The 20,478-nt window shown below is 40.0% G+C and overlaps 1 protein-coding gene across 2 annotated transcripts in view; it reads right to left on the reverse strand.

The window, feature by feature from the left end:
* Window positions 1-20,478, reverse strand: part of LOC122560144 (zinc finger protein 704-like) — a 37,709-nt gene that overhangs the window by 9,821 nt on the left and 7,410 nt on the right. For both annotated transcript variants that reach the window (XM_043710450.1, XM_043710449.1), the window contains exons 2-4: window positions 15,282-15,391; window positions 10,727-10,959; window positions 1,977-2,077 (exon numbers count right to left, since the gene is read on the reverse strand). In XM_043710450.1, the coding sequence (XP_043566385.1) occupies window positions 1,977-2,077; window positions 10,727-10,959; window positions 15,282-15,369 (422 nt within the window). In that variant the 5' untranslated portion in view covers window positions 15,370-15,391. The remainder of the gene's footprint in view (window positions 1-1,976; window positions 2,078-10,726; window positions 10,960-15,281; window positions 15,392-20,478) is intronic.

The following is a 20,478-nucleotide window of genomic DNA, read 5'->3' on the forward strand; positions in this document are numbered from 1 at the left end:
AGGAAAGAGTGCCAGAAAAGGGACAGACTTGTTCGGGTTAAAGGCGACCTGCCAAAGGTGGGTGAACAATGGCAGTGACAGCCATCTTGGCACTATCAGGCAGTTGCTACTCCATAACTAAGAAAGAATTCTCCCGGAGTTGGGGTAAATCCTCATCAAGTCCGGGCCATAGCAGGCCCTTAGAGCTGGCCTTCCAGTAACAGGTTTGGTGAATATTGTATCAGAAGCTCCACGCCCCAGTGATGCAGATTTCAGACACAGGCCCAACCTGCAGCCTGAAGAGATCACCCAGGAAGGTTTCTTCTCCACTCAGTTTGGTACACTGACCTATTCCACTTCAGTTTCTGTTTTTATTCATTCATGGGACGTGGGTGTTGTTGCAATCCCTAGCTGTCCTTGAGCTGGTGATGAGCGACCTTGGGTTTGGGAGCTGCTGCCTAAGGACCCTGTGTGAATTTCTGCAGTGCATCGTGTAGATGGTACACACTGCTGCTATTGTCGGTGGTGGAGGGAATGATGATTTGAGGATATGGTGCCAGTTAGGGGGCTGCTTTGTCCTGAATAGTGTTTAGCTTTGAGTGGTTTTCGAGCTGCCCTCATCCAGGCAAGTGGATATAGGTGGTAGGTTATTAGCTGCAGATTTCTAACCTCTAACCCACTCATGTAACCGCTGTATTGATATGGCTAGTCATTTTCTGAGTGTTTCAGAAGATGCCTCCATCTGAAGCTCCCTCACGCGCTCCTTTCAGTCTGAGTGGATTCACCATTCCCCATGGGCTGCTGGTCTTCTTTAGCTACAGGCCCGCTAATTTACCCAAGAATTTGTACTTATGGTGGCATCTTAAGAATCTGTATCTATATTGCAACTTATAAATGTTTCACTGTATTCATTTGAGTTTGTGTCAAGGCTCATTCTCCCGTAATTGTACACAGTCCTATTCGGTAACCATACTCTATTTCTGGGTCACGAGCAAAATGTATCACTGTACCCTCTTAAGTCAGTGTTATTCTTTATTGATAAGAGTAATTGACTCTTGGACTGCACTTGAGGAACTGGTGCTTACACTTTTTATCCCCATCAAGAAAATAATCTATTAATCAACACCCTCTTTCTGGTTTTTAACCAGCTTCTGATCCATTCTGTCACAATCCCTTAGAAACAAAATGCGCAGGTTATTTCTCAGTCAGCTTCTTGCAAATTTATTGCCATGCACTATGTTAATTCTATCGAAGACAGAGAGGAGCAGCACAGTGCTGTTTTCAAGATTTCTGTGCTACTTTGATATGTTACATAATGGAATTGAGAGATGACACAAATGGAAAACAACATAGTTGTTAAAATGCAGGTAAATTATGGTGTTACACAAACTTTAAACTGCCTAAAATGGATTGTTAAATTTTCCTTCTTTCCACAGATGGTAGCCATCTTACTGTTCTGGACAGTATAAGAATTTTCAAATGCAACAACATATTCAGTGCATTACAGAAATTTAAGTCTGCAATCTGTACAAGTTCCATGTTAAAGGTTATGTTTAAAGTAGATTACCGTGTTACAAATCATAATATTACCAAATAGACATGAAAAACCACAGGAAGTGACTTTCATACCTAAATAGCAAATTGAGGGCAGAGTTCAGTATCATTGTTACCTATATATTAATAGAGTACTGTAATTAATTTGGTTAAAAGTGTTACACTCTCTGTTCAAGGAAACATACTATTGATCAGGTGACAGGAGAATGGTTCCATAATGTTCACTTAATTTCCAAATTTATTCTCCACAAGAAGAATTTCATTAGAAGAACAATGCAAGAACATGAACAGATAAAAAGTGTACAAGTTCTGAACCAAGCACTACTATTAACTTAAGAATTTGAACTCATCAGTCTCAGATTAACTAAATTTCAAATTGAGTACAATGATTCTGGAATCCCACTAGACACAGGTAAACATTATTTGAGAAATTTCAGACCTACCCCAAATGGAGTGTGCGAACATGCTTTTGTATCCCTGATGATGTACTCAGAACTTTCCCACAATTCTTCCACAAACATTTAAACATGACCTTCATGGAGTTCTGCAAGAGTGGAACAGACAATGTAACCAGAATAAACTATTAATACTAAAACCCAGAAGGGCTACATTCATGGCAAATTTCACTAGCAGCAAGTGCATGATGTAGACAAGAGTCAGGGTGCTGGGAGGATGGCTTCATGAATTTGGCCTTTCAGGACCAGCCAAGAGGCCAATTTGACATTGTCTAAAACAGGGACATGCCTCTTACAAATGCTATAAATTTGCACTTTCTCACTGAAGAGAGAATCTTCCCCTGTTGTGATTGCTGGTAGATATGCAGGAATGTTCATTCCATCCATCATTAGCTTGACTAATTACTTTTATCATTACAAAGATTGTTACTGCAGGCTTATGACATCTGCAATTCAGTGGACCATCCTGACATGTGTTCAAGAAGTCTCCAAGTCTCTTTGGAAATTTCATTTTCATTGCCACTGAACTGGTTAAAATTCACATGATACAACTGATACCTCAGCATCCAGCGCTGAAGTGCTAATGATACAAATAGATTTTGAGACACCATCAGCGGGCCTGTCTGCAGCATTTGGCACAAAGGAGATTGGGTTTAGCTGGGCTGGATTCCTGTTCCAAATGCAGCTTGGGTGAGGACAATCCTGCCTCCAAGGAGAAACAATCTTTGACTGAACACATTACAGCGTGTTATTTTCACTGGAAACAAGTTATTGTCCTGCTCGATCTTTAGTTTCTTTATCTTTCTCACATTCTACTGAAATTATGCGCAGGATTTAACACACAGCATTCCATGGTTTGACTTGAATGGGGTGTAGCCTCCAATAAAGGTTAAAACTTGGTCTGAATTTACATAGAAGGGGAACACTGCTTTATTTAGGATCTGGGACAAACTTTGGCCTCTGTGTGAGTGCAGGATAGCAGTTCCTAAGGGCATAGGTAAGGCTAAGTACACACAAGGCAAGATTCCTCGTTTACTGGTTTATAGAAATACAAGAAGCCTAATGTTCCACCTCCATGAAAATAACTAAGCCCTTCAAAGCCTTCAATTCTTCTTGGACATAGGCCAATATATGATTGCAAGCAACTAAAAAGGGTTTCTAAAATATGTGCTTTGGGCAGTGAATGCACCAGGCTGATTCTGAAGTTTTTTTGTAAGGTGGCAATCTCTAACTAGTTCTTAATTGGGAAGAGGATTCCCCAATTGCTCACATAGAGCAGTGAAGTCATACAGCATGGAAACAGGCCCAACTGGTCCATGCCGACCAGGGTTTCTAAACTGAACTAGTCCAATTTTCCTGCATTTAACCCACAGCCCTCTAAAGCTTTCCTATCCATGTACCCTTCTAACTGTCTTTTAAATGTTCTAATTGTACTCACCTCTACCACTTCCTCTGGCAGCTTGTTCCATTTACACACCACCCTCTGTGTGAAAAAGTTGCCCTTCAGGTCCTTTTTAATTCCTTCCCCTCTCACCCTAAACCTATACCCTCTAATTTTAGACTCTCCTACCCTCAGGAAAAGACCATGGCTATTCACCTTATATATGTACCTCATGATTTTATAAACCTCTATAAGGTCACCCCCTCAACCTACTATGCTCTAAGGAAGAAAATCCTAGCCTATCCAGACTTTCCTTATAACTCATACTTGCAAATTGTTTTTTGCATCCTTTCCAGCCTAATAACACCCTATATCAGAGTGACCAGAATTATATGCAGTACTTCAAACGTGGCCTTACCAATGTCTTGTACAGCTACAATATGGATCCCAACTCCTATACTCAATGCTATGATGAAGGTGAGCATACCAAACACCACCTTCACCATCATATTTACTTGTGACATTATTTTCAATGAACTGCTTAACTGCAACTCCAGATCTCTGTTTGACAATTCTCTCTGGAGCCGTATCGTTAACTATGCAAGTCCTGCCCTGGTTTGTCTTACCAAAATGCAACACTCCACTTGCCTTTCCTTGGCCCTCTTGCTCAGTTGATCAAGATCCTCTTCCATTGCCTTTACTGTCAAGTATAACATCAATTTTGGTGTCATCCACAAACTTACTAACTGTGTGCCCTATATTCTCGTCCAAATCATTTATATGTCTGAAAGTAGTGGACCCAACATCAATCCTTATGGCACACCGCTGATCACCGGCCTCTAGTCTGAATAACAACTCTCTACCACTACTATGTCGCCTGTCATCAAGCCAATTTTGTATCCAATTGGCTAGCTGTCCCTGGATCCCATGTGATCTAACTTTACTAATCAGTCTACCATATGGAATCTTGCCGAAGGTCTTCTGAAGTCCATGTAGACAATGTCGACTGCTCCGACTTCATCTATCGTCTTGGCCACAACTTCAAAAAACTTAGTCAAGTTTGTGAGACGCTATTTCCCATGCACAAAGCCGTGCTGACTATCTCTAATCAATCCTCCCCTTTCCAAATGCATGTTGCACAGAATAGGAACATGAAATGTAGAAGTGCAGAAAGAAGTATAGTTTTGAAGCTGTAGTTAACTACAGTTTGAGTCATTGAAAAGCATGTTGCCCTATAGGAAAATCCAGCCTGCATTTTGCAATACAACCACATGTTAACACAGCATCCAAGAAAACCCCAAAACTTTTCTGCTGTCCAATCAAAATAAAAGTTCGTGGACAATTCTGGAGCATCTTTGCAATTTTATTGAGAGGTTTGTCTCTATTGTGTCTGGTTTCCAATAAATACACAAAAATCAAGACTGAAATTTCATCAAGTTAAGTATCTTTTCTCCAACATGCCATAGTCTAAACTTAAGGCACGAATGCTTAAAATTCTTGATCTGCAGTGTTTTGACCACATGTATGTAAAACAAGCTAATATATACCTGAAAAATAGCAATGACTGTAAAAATGCAAAGTATTCAGACCTTCCCACTTTAGTTAAGTATTAATCTAGTTGACAAAAAAGCACTAGACGTCTCCTCCCATTGTCAATGAAACTAAATAGCTGGAAGGGATTTTAGTGAATATGAAAGACACACAAAAAAAACTCTGAAGTGAACAAGCCAGTTCAACAGCAGTAAGCTGTTTTGTGGTTGGTGGAGAAATTACATTGTTGGGGTAATTGCAAGTGCCAGCCATCTCACAACCCTCAAATTAGATTTTAAGTGAAGATATAAACAAACACAGCAAATGACACACATACACAAACAAGAGATAATTTAAGAGCAGCATGAGAGCTTTATGTAAAGGAATTATCCACGTTTATAAAAAAAATCTGTGCTATAAATTTGCATGGGTAGCTGTATAATAAAGAAGCACAAAATTCGAGTCACATTTTTCATTCACTGCAGAATTGTGTGTGGATTGCTTGAAAAGATATACCTGAAAAATAGACCCTTTATATAAGGATAATAGCTGAACTTCTGCAAATTTGCATTTCAATTTCTCAAAAATTAAAAACAAAAGAATCAAAAAATTAAGACTTTTATAAAAACTCTTGCTAAGAATCAAACAAAGTTTAACTGCATTTCCATTAATATGTTTAGGTGAGGTGTTTTCCCATAAAGGTAAAAACAATGACTTCAGATGCTGGAAATCAGAGTTCAGATTAGAGTGGTGCTGGAAAAGCACAGCAGTTCAGGCAGCATCCGAGGAGCAGTAAAATCGACATTTCGGGCAAATGCCCTTCATCAGGAATACAGCACATAAAGTAGATTTTGCGGGATTTTGTCACATGCATGACTGAAGAATGAATGTTTTGATAATATTTTACTGAACCAAAAAAATGAGTTGGTCTGAAATAGTTTGCAAATTCATTGGAGTTGACAATAGGTGTTACTCACTAGTGAGGGGATTTTGAAATAGATTGCATTGCTGGAACAAAATACACTGAAAACATTCTAACAAAGTTAACAGTGTAGTGTGGCAAGGACAAACAGCCTGCAACTGACATGATGTCTCAAACTTAACATTATGATTATAAAAGTGTTTTTGGGTTTTAATATTCTTTGCAGATATGTTTCATCATGTTGACACATATTTTATCATATTTTCAGTTTCCCAAACAATATAAACATAATTAATTCTATAAACTTTCTTCTAAGTTAATTTTTGTATATTTCTCACTTTCTCCTATTAATGATGTTTGTCAGCATAATTTCATTAGCTTTCTAAATCTACATTTAAAATGTGAAACTAAGAATTAAAAGGTTAATCTGAAGAAAACCTATAAAAACAGTTTCATAGAAACTGTACATAATAATTGGGGATTTCATTAAATCTGAGATAAGTCTTCAACCGAGCTTCATTGTTTAAAGTATTTCTTAGACTTTGATTCTCTGAACGATGTGTGTATCCTCACTCCTTAGCTGTACTCACTTCAAAATACAACCTTTCCAGGCATAACATTTAGAAATCCTGCACAAAAGCTATTTGGAACGGTGCAAGGTTCAGGTGACAATTCCCTGCTTCCTCTCTTCGCTGCACAATATCAGCTGACCTAACAGCCCAATCTTACTAACCTTTATGTCAGTTCACTCTACCATCACTCTATAACTTTCTCCTACGCTATATCTCAATATGTGCACCGTACTGTTTAATAATTGTGATTGATGCATATCTCATTCCTTTCCCACCAATTGTGCTGCACCAACAATTGCACAGTCTTCAGCTATTACCACCCTGTATTATCAGTGAATTTTCTCTCTCTAAACCTCTCATATGTTTCATTATCTATCTCTAACCTCACAATCTGCTAGCTTCCCATCGATTTTTTTCCACAGATGCTCCTCTATTTTAAAATATTTCACTATCCCCTGAAATGTTTTGGAATATTTTGCTATGTATCATATAACCGTAAATTGTTACTCAAGAATGACCGGAAGGAGCAGACAGAAACTAGCCAACTAATTGCAAAATCTCCCAAATGATCAAATGCGTGAAGCTTACAATGACAGTAATGACTACTTTATCTAAGATAAATGAAGCCCCTACTTCATGTGCATCACCTGCATGTAGTAACATAACAGTTATTACATAACTACTTATTACAATAACAAACACAGTCATGGGCTGTGCCCATGGGTCCTAGTATACCTGCCTAACAGAAACAATTTCCCAGCGTCCACCATTTCTAACCAACTATCTTGTAAGTTTCTATTAGATCTCCCCTCAACCTTCTAAACTCTAATGAATACAATCCCAGGATTCTCAGCTCATCATATGTCAGGTCTATCATTCCAGGGATCATCTGTGTGAATCCCCATTGGATACACTCCAGTGCCAGTATGTCTTTCCTGAGGTGTGGGGCCCAGAATTGGACACAATATTCCAAATGGGGCCTAAGTAGAGCTTTATAAAGTCTCAGTAGCACATCGCTGCTTTTACATTCCAACCCTCGAGATAAATAACAACATTACATTTGCTTTCTTAACCAGTGACTCAACCTGCAAGTCAACCTTTAGAGAATCCTGGACTAGCACTCCCATATTCCTTTGTACTTTGGCTTTATGAATTTCTTCACCGTTTAGAAGATAGTCCATGCTCGTATTCTTTTTTCCAAGGTGCAAGATCTCGCATTTGCTCACATTGAATTTCATCAGCCATTTCCTGGACCACTCTCCCAAATGGCCTGTCTAAATCTTTCTGCAGCCTCTCCACCTCCTCAGAACTACCTTCCTGTCCACCTATCTTTGTAACATCGGTGAACTTCGCCAGAGTGCCCCCAGTCCTTCATCCAGATCATTAATATATAAAGTGAACAGCTGCAGCCCCAACACTGAACCCTGCGGGACACCACTTGTCACTGGCTGCCATTCTGAAAAAGAACCTTTTATCCCAACTCTCTGCCTTCTTGTCAGACAGCCAATCCCCAATCCATGCCAATAGCTTACCTCAAACACCATGGGCCCTCACTTTACTCAGCAGCCTCCCGTGAGGCACCTTATCAAAGGCCTTTTGGAAATCTAGGTAGATAACATCCACTTGATTTCCCTGGTCTAACCCACTTGTTACCTCTTCAAAGAATTCTAACAGGTTTATCAGGCAGAACCTTTCCTTACTAAATCCATGCTGACTTGTTCTAATCCGACCCTACACTTCCAAGAATTTAGAAATCTCATCCTTAGCGACAGATTCTAGAATTTTACCAACAATCGAGGTTAGGCTAAACAGCCTATAGTTTTCCATCTTTTGTCTTGATCCTTTCTTGAACAAGGGGGTTACAACAGCGATTTTCTAACCATCTGGGACTTTCCCTGGCTCCAATGATTTTTGAAAGATTACAACCAATGCCTCCGCTATTTCCTTAGCCACCTCCCTCAGAACTCCAGGATGTAGCCCATCGGGGCCAGGAGGTTTATCGGTTTTTACACCTTTTAGCTTTTCTAGCACTTTCTCTTTTGTAATGGCTACTATACTCAACTCTGCCCCTTGACTCTCCTTAATTGTTGGGATATTACTCATGTCTTCCACTGTGAAGACTGACACAAAGTATTTGTTAAGTTCTTCAGCTATTTCCTTATCTCCCAACATGAGCCTTCCTGCATCAATTTGGAGGAGCCCAATTTCTATTTTTGCCTCTCATTTGTTTCTTATGTATTGAAAGAAACTTCTACTTTCATTTCTAATATTACTGGCTAGCTTACTTTCATATTTGATCCTCTCCTTCCTTATTTCTCTCTTTGTTATACTCTGTTTACTTTTGAAGTCTTCCCAATCTTCTGATTTCCCAGTGCTCTTGATTTCCTTTGTCAGCCATAACCCCACCCCCCCCACCACACCACCACCAACACAGACCAGATAATTTTTCTTTTCTTCGGGATGAACCTCTGTACTGTGTCCTCAATTACACCCAGAAACTGCTGCCATTGTTGCTCTACTGTTTTCCCCACTAGGCTCTGCTTCCAGTCGATTTTCAACAGTTCTTCTTTCATGCCCCTGTAATTACCTTTATTTAACTGTAACACCATTATATCTGATTTTGCCTTCTTTCTTTCGAAATGTAGACTGAACTCTATCATATTATGATCGCTGCCTCCGAAGTGTTCCCTTACTTTAAGATCTTTTATAGTCTGGCCAAGTGGATATAAAATATGGGCAGGCATGTGGCTGATGAAATTTAATGCATAAAAGTGTGAAGTGACACATTTTGGTACATATAAAATGGAGAGGTGCTAAGCAAAATATACAATACTGAAGTGGGTGAGGCAACAGAGGGGCCTGTGAGCAAACATGTACAAAGTCCAGAATAGCCTGATCCCTTGTGGGCACCATCACAAGCTGTTCCAAAAAGCCATCCTGTAAGCATTCCATTAATTCTTTCTTTGGATCCACTGGATCAACATTATTCACCCAATCAATTTGCATATTGAAGTCCTCCATGATCTCTGTGACCTTGCCTTTCTGACATGCCCTCTTTCCTGGTACATCCATTATGGTTTTTTTGCCTTTGTGGTACCTCAACTCCACCCAAACATCATTTAATTAGATTTATGTTTTTGTTGCAACACTAATTATGTCGATGTGTATACTTAATTTTGTTACAGAAGTACTTTTGTTTCTTTGCTTTCAGGTAACTGTAAAGTTATCATTTAATTAGATTTAATTTCATTCTTAACTAACAGGACAACCCCGGCCCCACTGCTCACCTCCCTGTCTTTTTGATAAGCTGTAAATTCTTGGATGTTTAGCTGCTAGTCCTGAACGCCCTGCAACCACATCTCTGTGATGCCTACCACATCATAATCATTCACGATGATTTCTCCTGTTAATTCATCTACTTTGTTACAAATACTACGTGCATTCAGGTAAAGCGCCTTAATGCTAATTTTCTTATCCTCAATTTCTATACCTAGGTTATCCTTCCTTTTTGCTTCATCCCTAATCTGCCTTGAACTTAAACCCAGCACACATGCTAACCTGCTGCTTATCTTTCTAATTGATTCCATACTCACTGTTGCTTTCCCTTTCCCTTCCCTCCCGACTCACCAGTTTAAAGTCCTAGTGACCACCCTATTTATTCTTTTCGCCAGAACACAGTTTCCGGATCGGTTCAGGTGGAGACAGATCGATACAGATCACCCTGGTTTCAAAACTAATATCCCATGAAATGGAATCCCTCTTTCCCACACCAAACCCATGTAATTGATCTATTCCTAATAAGCACAGCTCTCCTATATTGTATGTTGTTGATTACTTCAAATGCTGACCTGAATAAGAGGAAGGAAATTTTTTTCTACCTTGACGAATTTAAAAAAAAAATGAATGGCTGTAGGCATCCCTGACTGGTCCAGCATCTATTGCCTGTCCCTAGTTGCCATTGAGAAGGTGGTGGTGAGCTGTCTTCTTAAACTGCTGCAGTCCGTGTGCTGTACGTTAATTCACAATACCCTTAGGAAGGGAATTGAGTTTGTGAGGAAGAAGAATCTCACCCAGTAGTTTGAGTAAACTTTGCACATTACCAGTGTTGCAAAGGCAATTATTAGAGAAAAGGAGGGAAAGAAAGTTTTAAAAAGCAAAGTTTAGCGTTTGTAATTTTCGTATCAAGTCAATTAGCAAAATGCATATGGGTATTGAGTTATCTGTGTAAAACTTAAATGGTACATTAGAATAGCAATTTACAGAGGAAGTAAGTGATATCCGAGTTACAAAATCAAATCACTGATCAGGTCCAGTTCTGAAATAAAACTCTAACCTTTCTTTTTCTGGGAGCAGGCTCTTCAAACAGGAAGTGAGATGCCTCTGGTTCATCAATACCATCATCTGATTGTCCAGATAATGGCTTGGAGCTATCAGCTGGCAATGGTGGCGATGGTGTGGATGGGTTGGAGTGGTCACTCGGAATGTCCCAACTCCAATTCCCACTGGTAGTGCTGCTGCCATAGCTGGCTGACAAAGTTGGCCCCTCCTTTGACACTTTACAGTTATCTGAAAGCAAAGAAACACAAGTACTTCTATAACAAAATAAGTATAGACATTAACATAATTAGTGCAACAAAAACGTAAATACAAAATATATAAATAAGTATTTTGAAAATCATATGCAATATTGGCCAGACTGTATACCTTAAAGAAATTAAAATAATTACTGCAAATGTTTGTACTGCAGCCCATGTAGGCAAACCATCTCTTCCTAATGTTTAGCTGGTTGAATTTGCTTCCTCAGAGAGTAATGGTGGCTGTGTCATTGAACATAATCAAAGTGGCATTGGACTGATTATTGGTAAACCAAGGCTATGCGGCATGACGCAAGCAGACAGCAAGGTGCAATTGGAGCTGCATTTGCATCAGCCCTAATCTCAGCAAATGGTGAACTCAGGGGCCAAATGGCCTATTTTATATGCATTTCCATTAGAAAAGTCAAAAAATATTGTGATAGTCTTTCCTTCCCATATAGGAATTTGCCAAATGGTAGGTTGGCAGCAAAGACCAGAAATTCATTGGTCTGGTTTGGAAAATTCCCCTATCCATGTGGCAATAAAATATCAGGAAATAATTGGTGTTTATGATACATACTTAATACCAACCCTCTGTACAACAGGTAAGAGATATTGCTAACTCAAACTAATGGTTGCTAACAAAGCAAACTGCAAAAATAATAATATTGCTGCAAGATATTTCAAAATCTAATTGAACTGTAGGACAGGAGGCACAGTATTAGATTGACAACAATAGAAAAACAGATTGTCAAAGTAAGTGTACAGAATCATTGTGTAAACAAAGCTACAAGAGAATGAGAAGGCAAGGAGGGAAAAAAATACGTTTGTATAGTGCCGTTCATGGGTAGGATGTTTCAAAGAGCTTGATTGTCAATTTAATACTTACAGTGGTCACTGTTATTGTTAATGGAAATGCAACCTGTTTGCAAACAGCAAGCTCCAATAAACTACAACTGGACAATGACCAATTGGACAAAGGTTTATTCTTTGATGTTGATTGGGGATTAATTGTGGCTCGGACTCCAAGGATAATTTCCCTGGTGGTCTTCAAATAGGGTCATGTGATCTTTTATGCCATCTGAGAAGGCATATAGGGCCTCAGTTGAAGTTTGGGGGAAGCTTACAAATAGTTATAAATCATTGGAAAATTGTTCTGTAACTTTGAATGGAAGAAGGTGAGAGATATATTTCCTGACAGACACTGGCCTTATACAAACTTCACCATATTTATCTAATTCTGCTCTGTGTACTTTAATTACAGAGGTTAACCTGGTTACTTTGAATGGGTTAGTGAAAGTGGCACATGGAAGAACTTAACAGAAGCATGTTAAATTAATCAGACCACAAACAGCTAGAGTTGAAAAGTATATTCTATCATACTTTATACATTTCCTTTTTTCACTTAAGCTTGGATTTCAATTTTACACATTAGATCATAGAGATATACAGCACAGAAATAGACCCTTCAGTCTAAACTTGTTCATGCCAACCAGATATCCTAAATTAATCTAGTTCCATTTGCCAGCACTTGGCCACATCCCTCTCTAAACTCTTCCTATTCACATAGCCATCCAGATGCCTTTTAAATGTTATAATTGTACCAGCCTCCACCACTTCTTCTGGCAGCTTATTCCATACATGTACCACCCTCTGTGAGAAAAAGTTGCCCCTTAGGACCCTTTTACATTTTTTCCCCTCTCACCCTAAACCTATGCTCTTTAGTTCTGGACTCTCCCACCCCAGGGAAAAGAGACCTGTCTATTTACCCTATCCATGCCCCTCGTGATTTTATAAACCTCTATAAGGTCACCCCTCAGCCTTTGAACCTCCAGGGGAAACAATCCCAGTCTAGTCAGCCTCTCCCTATAGCTCAAACCCTCAAATCTCTCAATATCCTTGTAAAACTTTTCTAAACCCTTCCAAGTTTCACAACATCTTTCCGATAGGAGGGAGACCAGAATTGCAGGCAATATTCCAAAAGTGGCCTAACCAATGTCCTGTACAGCCCTAACATGACTTCCCAACTCCTATACTCAGTAGTCTGACCAATAAAGGAAAGCATACCGAATGCCTTCTTCACTATCCTATCTACCGGAGATTCCACTTTCAAGGAACAATGAAACTGCACTCCAAGGTCTCTTTGTTCAGCAACACTCCCCAGGACCTTACCACTAAGTGTATAAAGTCCTGCCCTGATTTGCCTTTCTAAAATGCAGCATCTCATTTATCTAAATTAAACTCAATCTGCTATTCCTCAGCCCATTGGCCCATCTGATCAAGGTCCCATTGTACCCTGAGGTAACCTTCTTCCCTGTCCACTACACCTCCAATTTTGGTGTCATCTGCACACTTACTAACCATACCTCCTATCCCTGTCTTCTACCTTTGAACCAGTTCTGTATCCAAACGGCTAGTTCTCCCTGTATTCCATGTGATTTAATCTTGCTAACCAGTCTCCTGTGGGGAACCTTGTTGAATGCCTTACTGAAGTCCATATCGATCACATCTACTGCTCTGCCCTCATCAATCCTCTTTGTTACTTCTTTAAAAAAAACTCAATCAAGTTTGTGAGACATGATTTCCCACGCACAAAGCCATGTTGACTATCCCTAATCAGCCCTTGCCTTCCTAAATATATGTAAATCCTGTCCCTCAGGACTTTCTCCAACAACTTGCCCACCACCGACGTCAGGCTCACCGGTCTATAGTTCCCTGGTTGGCCTTACCACCCTTCTTAAACGGTGGCACCACGTCAGCCAACCTCCAGTCTCCTGGCACCTCACCTGTGACCATCAATGATACAAATATCTCAGTAAGAGGCCCAGCAATCACTTTCCTAGCTTCCTACAGAGTTTTACTGTACACCTGATCAGGTCCTGTGGATTTATCTATCTTTATGCGTTTTAAGACATGCAGCACCTCCTCTTCTGTAATCTGGACATTTTTCAAGATGTCATCATCTATTTCCCCACATTCTATATTTTCCATGTCCTTCTCCATAGTAAACACTGATGCAAAATATTCATTTCATATCTCCCTAATCTCCTGTGGTTCCACACATAGGCCGCCTTGCTGATCTTTGAGGGGCCCTATTCTTTCCCTAGTTACTCTTTTGTCCTTAATGTATTTACAAAATCCCTTTGGATTCTCCTCAGTTTGCCAAAGCTATCTCATGTCCCCTTATTGCCCTCTTGATTTCCCTCTTAAGTATACTCCTACTGCCTTTATACTTTAAGGATTCATTCAATCTCTGCTGTCTATACCGGACATATGATTCCTTCTTTGTCTTGACCGAAACCTCAATTTCTCTAGTCATCCAGCATTCCCTACACCTGCCAGCCTTGTCTTTCACCCTAACAGGTACATAGTGTCTCTGGACTCTTGCTATCTCATTTTTGAAGGCTTCCCATTTTCCAGCTGCTCTTTACCTGTGAATGTTTGCCCTCAATCAACTTTTGAACGTTTTTGTCTAATACCGTCAAAATTGGCCTTCCTCCAGTTTAGAGCTTCAACTTAAGATTCAGTCTATCCTTTTCCATCATTAACATTTTCATGAAGAGATTATCTTTAGACAAAACTCAGCATTTCCCTTAAGTACCTCACAGTATCTTGCCTACAGGCACAGATCAAAGCAATGACACATATCATTGAAATGTTTTCCTCTGGCAACTTTCACATAGATAAGAATAAACTTCCAAAACTGCATGAGTGTTTCAATATTATCAATGACCCTGACAAAATTAAAGGTAGAATTGACTTTAATTGCCAGTCTTAAACTTCTAGAGATGACATCATCATCTTAAACATTGCAAATGGCAGCTGATTCTGTGAAGAAGAATGCGGGGAGGGGGGAGGAGAGAGAGAGAGAGAGAGAGAGAGAGAGAGAGAGAGAGATCAATGTTTCTTAACCTTTCAACTGCTTTTGCTTCCTATAAAGTTCCTCCAAACACCGTCATTTTTAAGGATGTTTCCTCAGAAACAACTCTGTGGCACAATCCATCATTTTGTTAATGAATGGAGGCCAATGAATGAACGCCAAATTTCAACTTGTCATGTTCCCAATGCCCCATTGCAATCCGTAGAAACTGTCCCTAAGGGGAAGCATTTAGTCTCAGGAGAGACCTTGTTCCTGTGAAATCTGCATTCACTGTAAGAAAACTGGTCAGGACAAGAACTCATCGTAGCACCAAGAGCATATCAGTATGCTGTGTTAGCAAAATTATTTACTACGAAATAATGTTACAGTGTGTGCAATGTTAGGAAAATCTCCAATGTGGCATAAAAAGACAATCGAAGTTTCAAAGCCTATACCTAATGTGTGTGTTCCGGAGGGTGGACTGCGCACCAGTGGACTGGTGGAGAGACTGGTCAAAACTGCAGCTGCCATAACTTCATCCATGTCAGCTTCTTCTGAAGGCTTCCTGTAAAAAACATGAATTACACTGTAAATAAAACTGTTTAAAACTACAACAAACTAAAAAAATAAACTTTTCAGTGGTTAAGCAAGTTTACAATGCAAACAGCATTGTCACTTTATATTCACATTCATTTTATTTACTGTGCAGAGGATGTGCGCAAATAAAAACGTGATGTAAAAAACATTTTAAAAACTTTTGTTCACTATAATAAATGGTTGTTCTTATAGTATCATCTACAGTACTCATTTCAAAAACAGATATTTTAAAAGGGCTGTATGTAGAACCAAAAGTAAGAGCACATTTTGAAATTTGTTCTCTTGTTGTTACATGAATTTCATATCCTTATTATATTATCTAGTGTTGAATAACCACCAGTTTACTCCTACTCTGTGGACTGTACAGACTGCGAACTGGTGCTTCCTCTATAATTTTGATCATTTCCCGCAGCCGCTTATATAATTACAGAACTGTGAACAGAAGTGCCATGGACAGCAATGCTCTGATGCTTTTCTGAGAAAACCAAAGTGCCCAAACTGTGCAAGGTGTGCATTTGGCCACAAATAATTCATACTGTTTTCTAGTTTTACAGCTCATATTTGCAACTAGAGATAAAACATACAACAGTTGTGCTAATTCAAGTCCTGGTAGAAATTCAGGTGTTTAACCAAAAGAAACACTTTTCCACTCTTGGGCTTCTTGTGTCGGTTCTCCATGTGCCAAACTGAAATTTGACTGCTTTGATTTCAATGTTATAATTCACATTTTAAGAGAAAGATTGGCGCACCGAGTTTACAGTCACACTAACAATCATACCTTGGACTGTATAGAGGAAACACTAACCAATCACTTCATCTTGAAAAATGAATACAAACATCAATTGTACCCCTACAGCGAGGGTTCACTGCCAATGACTGAAATCCTCCAATATGTAATGGTGAATTCCCTCATTTTGGTGAGATGTGATTAATGAGACCTTCATGCAGGCAGAACCAGAAGAAAAGTGGGCAAAAATTAAACTGGGCAAGCCTCAGAGCAGAACATTTATCTTTAAATGCTGTATATATCAAATTTTAGGCTTAATGTTTGCAAAAAGTGTCTCACCCATGACATCCCAGCCTAGGAAAACATAGGAGAAAAGGGAAACAAATTGTTTCGTTGGGATGACTTTTTAAAAAAAAAGTGATAGATTATAGGACACTGTCTTTTGGTTAAAAAGGATGCTAAAAGGCGAAAACAAAAGTGAGCAAGAAAGAAGGCATGGCAAGCAAGAACAGATTGTAAAGGCATTTATAATGGAATTTTGTGGTACAGAATTATTACTGTAATTAAAAATTACATAGACATTGAAAGAATTGTGACATTCAAGTAACTTTATTATGGTGCATGAACTAGTAACTTCAAATATTTATGCCAGGGAGATAGGAAATATTCCCAGAATCTGCCACCTACAATGTGAGGGTCAAAAAGGCCTTTACCATTTTCTGAAATGTCCCATTTGTATCCTAAGCAAAAATATATTCAAGCAGAAGAAACACCATGAGCCTGAATGAATTTCCAAGGCACAGTCATCAATGATAAGCCCCAAAGCACAGATTTTCCCCATGATACCTGTATTTTGTCTGAAGATTAATGCCACCTTTGCACAAATACAATTATATTTTTCTGGGTCTTGTGCCAAAGACAATATAGATTATGCTATACATGCACTTCATATGGTCCAAACTAAACCCTCAAATCCTCAAACTAAACTGCACTTATACTGTACTAGCTATGTGAAGATGTTTCCACATTTCACTAATTCAAACTTGTGTAATGAAAATTTACAGTCCATTCTGACTGCAGAGTGCAGTGGGCATGCTTTGAGAGGAGTCGAGAGTGTGGTGCTGAGAAAGCACAGCAGGTCAGGCAGCATCTGAGGAGGAGAATCAGACTTTTGCCTGAAACATCGATTCTCCTGCTCCTTGGATGCTGCCTGACCTGCTGTGCTTTTCCAGCACCACGCTCTTGACTCTGATCTCCAGCATCTGCAAGTCCTCACTTTCGCCTGTGCTTTGTAGTGGTACAAAACTGAACTTTGAACTTGGATTCAGGTTGCACGTGGAACATAATGACTATGCATTCAGAAACAGGAGCAAACCAGCCATGTAAGAGTGTGTCAGAGTCTGGGAATTCTGCAGAGAACTTCTGAGTCCTTAAAGCCAATCTGCCATCAACAAAACTACAAATCAGAAATGTGATGGAAAACTCACCATTTGCCTGGATGGGTGCAGCTCTGAAAACACTCAAAAAGCTCAACACAATTCAGGAAAAAATAGTTTGTATGATTGGCACCCCATTCACCACCTTGAACATCCACTCTTTCCATCCTTCAGGACTGTGGCAGAGTTGTACACCATTTACAAAATTCTGTGAAAAAACTCGTTCAGGATCCTTTGACAAGATCTTCCAAATCTGTGACTTCTCTCATCCAGTAGGACGAGGGCACAGACGTATGGGAATAATCACTTGCTGCAAATTCCTCTTCAAGCCATACAGAATCCTAATTTGGAACAATATCACAATTCTTTTGAGTGTTGTTGGGTCAAAATTCTGAAACCCCTTTCCCTCATAACCCTGTGGGGGTGTACCCAGACTGCAGGGTTTCATGGAGGCCTCTTAAGGGCCCCCAAGAAATGGGGTAAATATCTACTGCTTTTGTTAGCAATGCTCACATCCCATAAATAAAATAACGGAACACCAGAAGCAGCCTTTCCCTCAACCACCTGCTTCTCAACAGTACATGAGAAAAGAACTCCAAGCTCTAGCTCACAAAGTAATAATATCCTCAGCATAGGTTCTACAGACAGAGGAGTGGCTTTCCTGAATACGACTAGGCACCAGTACCTCAAGGGGGCTCAAGTTGTCGCTAGCATTCTCAGTCTCGTTTCAAGTGAATTGGCATTAGCAATCAGGTTCATCAGTGTTGAATGCCCTCAGCTCGAGAGAGAGAAAGAGAGAGAGAGAAACTGACAGAGCAGTGAACCTGCACAGTTACTGCCTTTGCTGTTTGAATTCATGTATTGTTGGACACCAGAGTGCATTTGGGAAAATTAACAAACAGCAAAGTTCACAACTAATCTTGGAGGAACCTGTTTGGGAGAGGTCACAGCACAGACACAGAAATGAATATTTAAGCCTGGCCTTACAGCAAGTCTACAGTATTGAGTAGAGTGGGTTCTTTCTTGATTATATGTTTTATTGAGATATGTTTTAAGTTTAATCAAGAGACATAAGTCATAAGTATTAATTTAACCTGGAGCAGTGTTTTGTAGAGGAACAAGACAATGCTATTTTCTGGGAGTGTAGATTGTGAAGAAGCAAAAATGGCCCTTAGTAGAGTGATGTGCTCTTCTTGTTGGATGTGGGAGTTTAGGGAGAGTTTACGGGTTATTGAGGATTATATCTACAATAAATGCTGTTGGTTGCGAATCCTATCAGATCGAATGGTTCGGTTAGAGAGACAGTTAGAGGCAATGAGGAATTTACAAGAGCAAGGGGATGTGATGGGTGGCAGTTTTAGGAAGGGGAAATCTCAGATACAGTCACATAGATGGGTTAACCAGGAAAGGTAAGAAAGGTAGGTAGTTAATGCAGGAGTCTTCTGTGGCTATCCCCATTTCAAACAAGCTTGCTGTTTTGGAAAATGATGGATTCTCACGAACAGCCAAGTTTCTGGTATTGAGACGGACTCTAATGCAGCGAGGGGTACGTCGGGTTCCAAGTGATCGACTGTGTTAGGGGACTGTCTAGTCTGAGGTACAGACAGATGTTTCTGTGGCCAGCAGCGAAAAATCAGAATGCCATGTTGCTTCCCTGGTGCCAGGATCAAGGATGTCTCAGAGAGGATGCAGAATGTTCTCAAGGGGGAGAGGGGTTAGCAGGAGGTCATTGTACGCATTGGAACCAATGACATAGGAAGGGAAAAGGTTGAGATTCTGAAGGGAGATTACAAAGAGTTAGGCAGGAATTTATAAAGGAGATCCTCGAGAGTAGTAATATCTGGATTATTCCCACTGCTTTGAGCTAGTGAGGTCAGGAAGAGGAGGTAAGAGCAAATGAATGAATGACTAAGGAGCTGGTGTATGAGAGAAGGGTTCACATTTTTAGATCATTGGAATCTCTTTTGGGGTAGAAATGACTTGTACAAGAAGGATGGATTGCACCAACCTTCCTATGTCGTTGGTTCCAATGCGTACGATGACCTCCTGCTGGCCCCTCTCCCCCTTGAGAACATTCTATACCCTCTCAGAGACATCCTTGATCCTGGCACCAGGGAAACTACACACCATTCTGATATTTAGCTAAATTGGAAGGGGACTAATATATTGACAGGGAGATTTGCTAGAGCTGCTTGGGAGGATTTAAATTAGTAAGGTGGGGGATGGGATCTAGGGAGATAGCGAGGAAAGAGATCAATCAGAGGCTGGTACAGTTGAGAACAGAAGCAAGTCAGACAGGGCAGGCAGGGACAAAGCAGAGAACAAGGTAGGACTGATAAATTAAACTGCAATTATTTCAATACAAGGGGCCTAACAGGGAAGGCAGATGAACTCAGGGCATGGTTAGGAACATGGGACTGGGATATCACAGCAATTTCAGAAACATGGCTCAGGGATGGACTGGACTGGCAGCTTAATGTTCCAGGATACAAATGCTACAGGAAGGACAGAAAGGGAGGTTTGGGGGGGGGGGGGGGGGGAGTGGCGTTTTTGATAAGGGATAGCATTACAGCTGTACCGAGGGAGGATATTCCCAGAAATACATCCAGGGAAGTTATTTGGGTGGAACTGAGAAATAAGAAAGGGATGATCACCTAAATGGGATTGTATTATAGACACCCTAACAGCCGGAAACTGAGAAACAAATTTGTAAGGAGATCCAACTCGTCCATGCCGACCAGATATCCTAACCTAATCTAGTCCCACTTGCCAGCACCCAGCCCCTATCCCTCTAAACCCTTCCTATTCATGTACCCATCCAGATGTATTTTTTAAAATGTTGCAATTGTACTAGTCTCCACCAATGCCTCTGGCAGCTCATTCCATACACGT

The sequence above is a fragment of the Chiloscyllium plagiosum genome, chromosome 20, assembly GCF_004010195.1.
Source record: "Chiloscyllium plagiosum isolate BGI_BamShark_2017 chromosome 20, ASM401019v2, whole genome shotgun sequence".
Classification (NCBI taxonomy): domain Eukaryota; kingdom Metazoa; phylum Chordata; class Chondrichthyes; order Orectolobiformes; family Hemiscylliidae; genus Chiloscyllium; species Chiloscyllium plagiosum.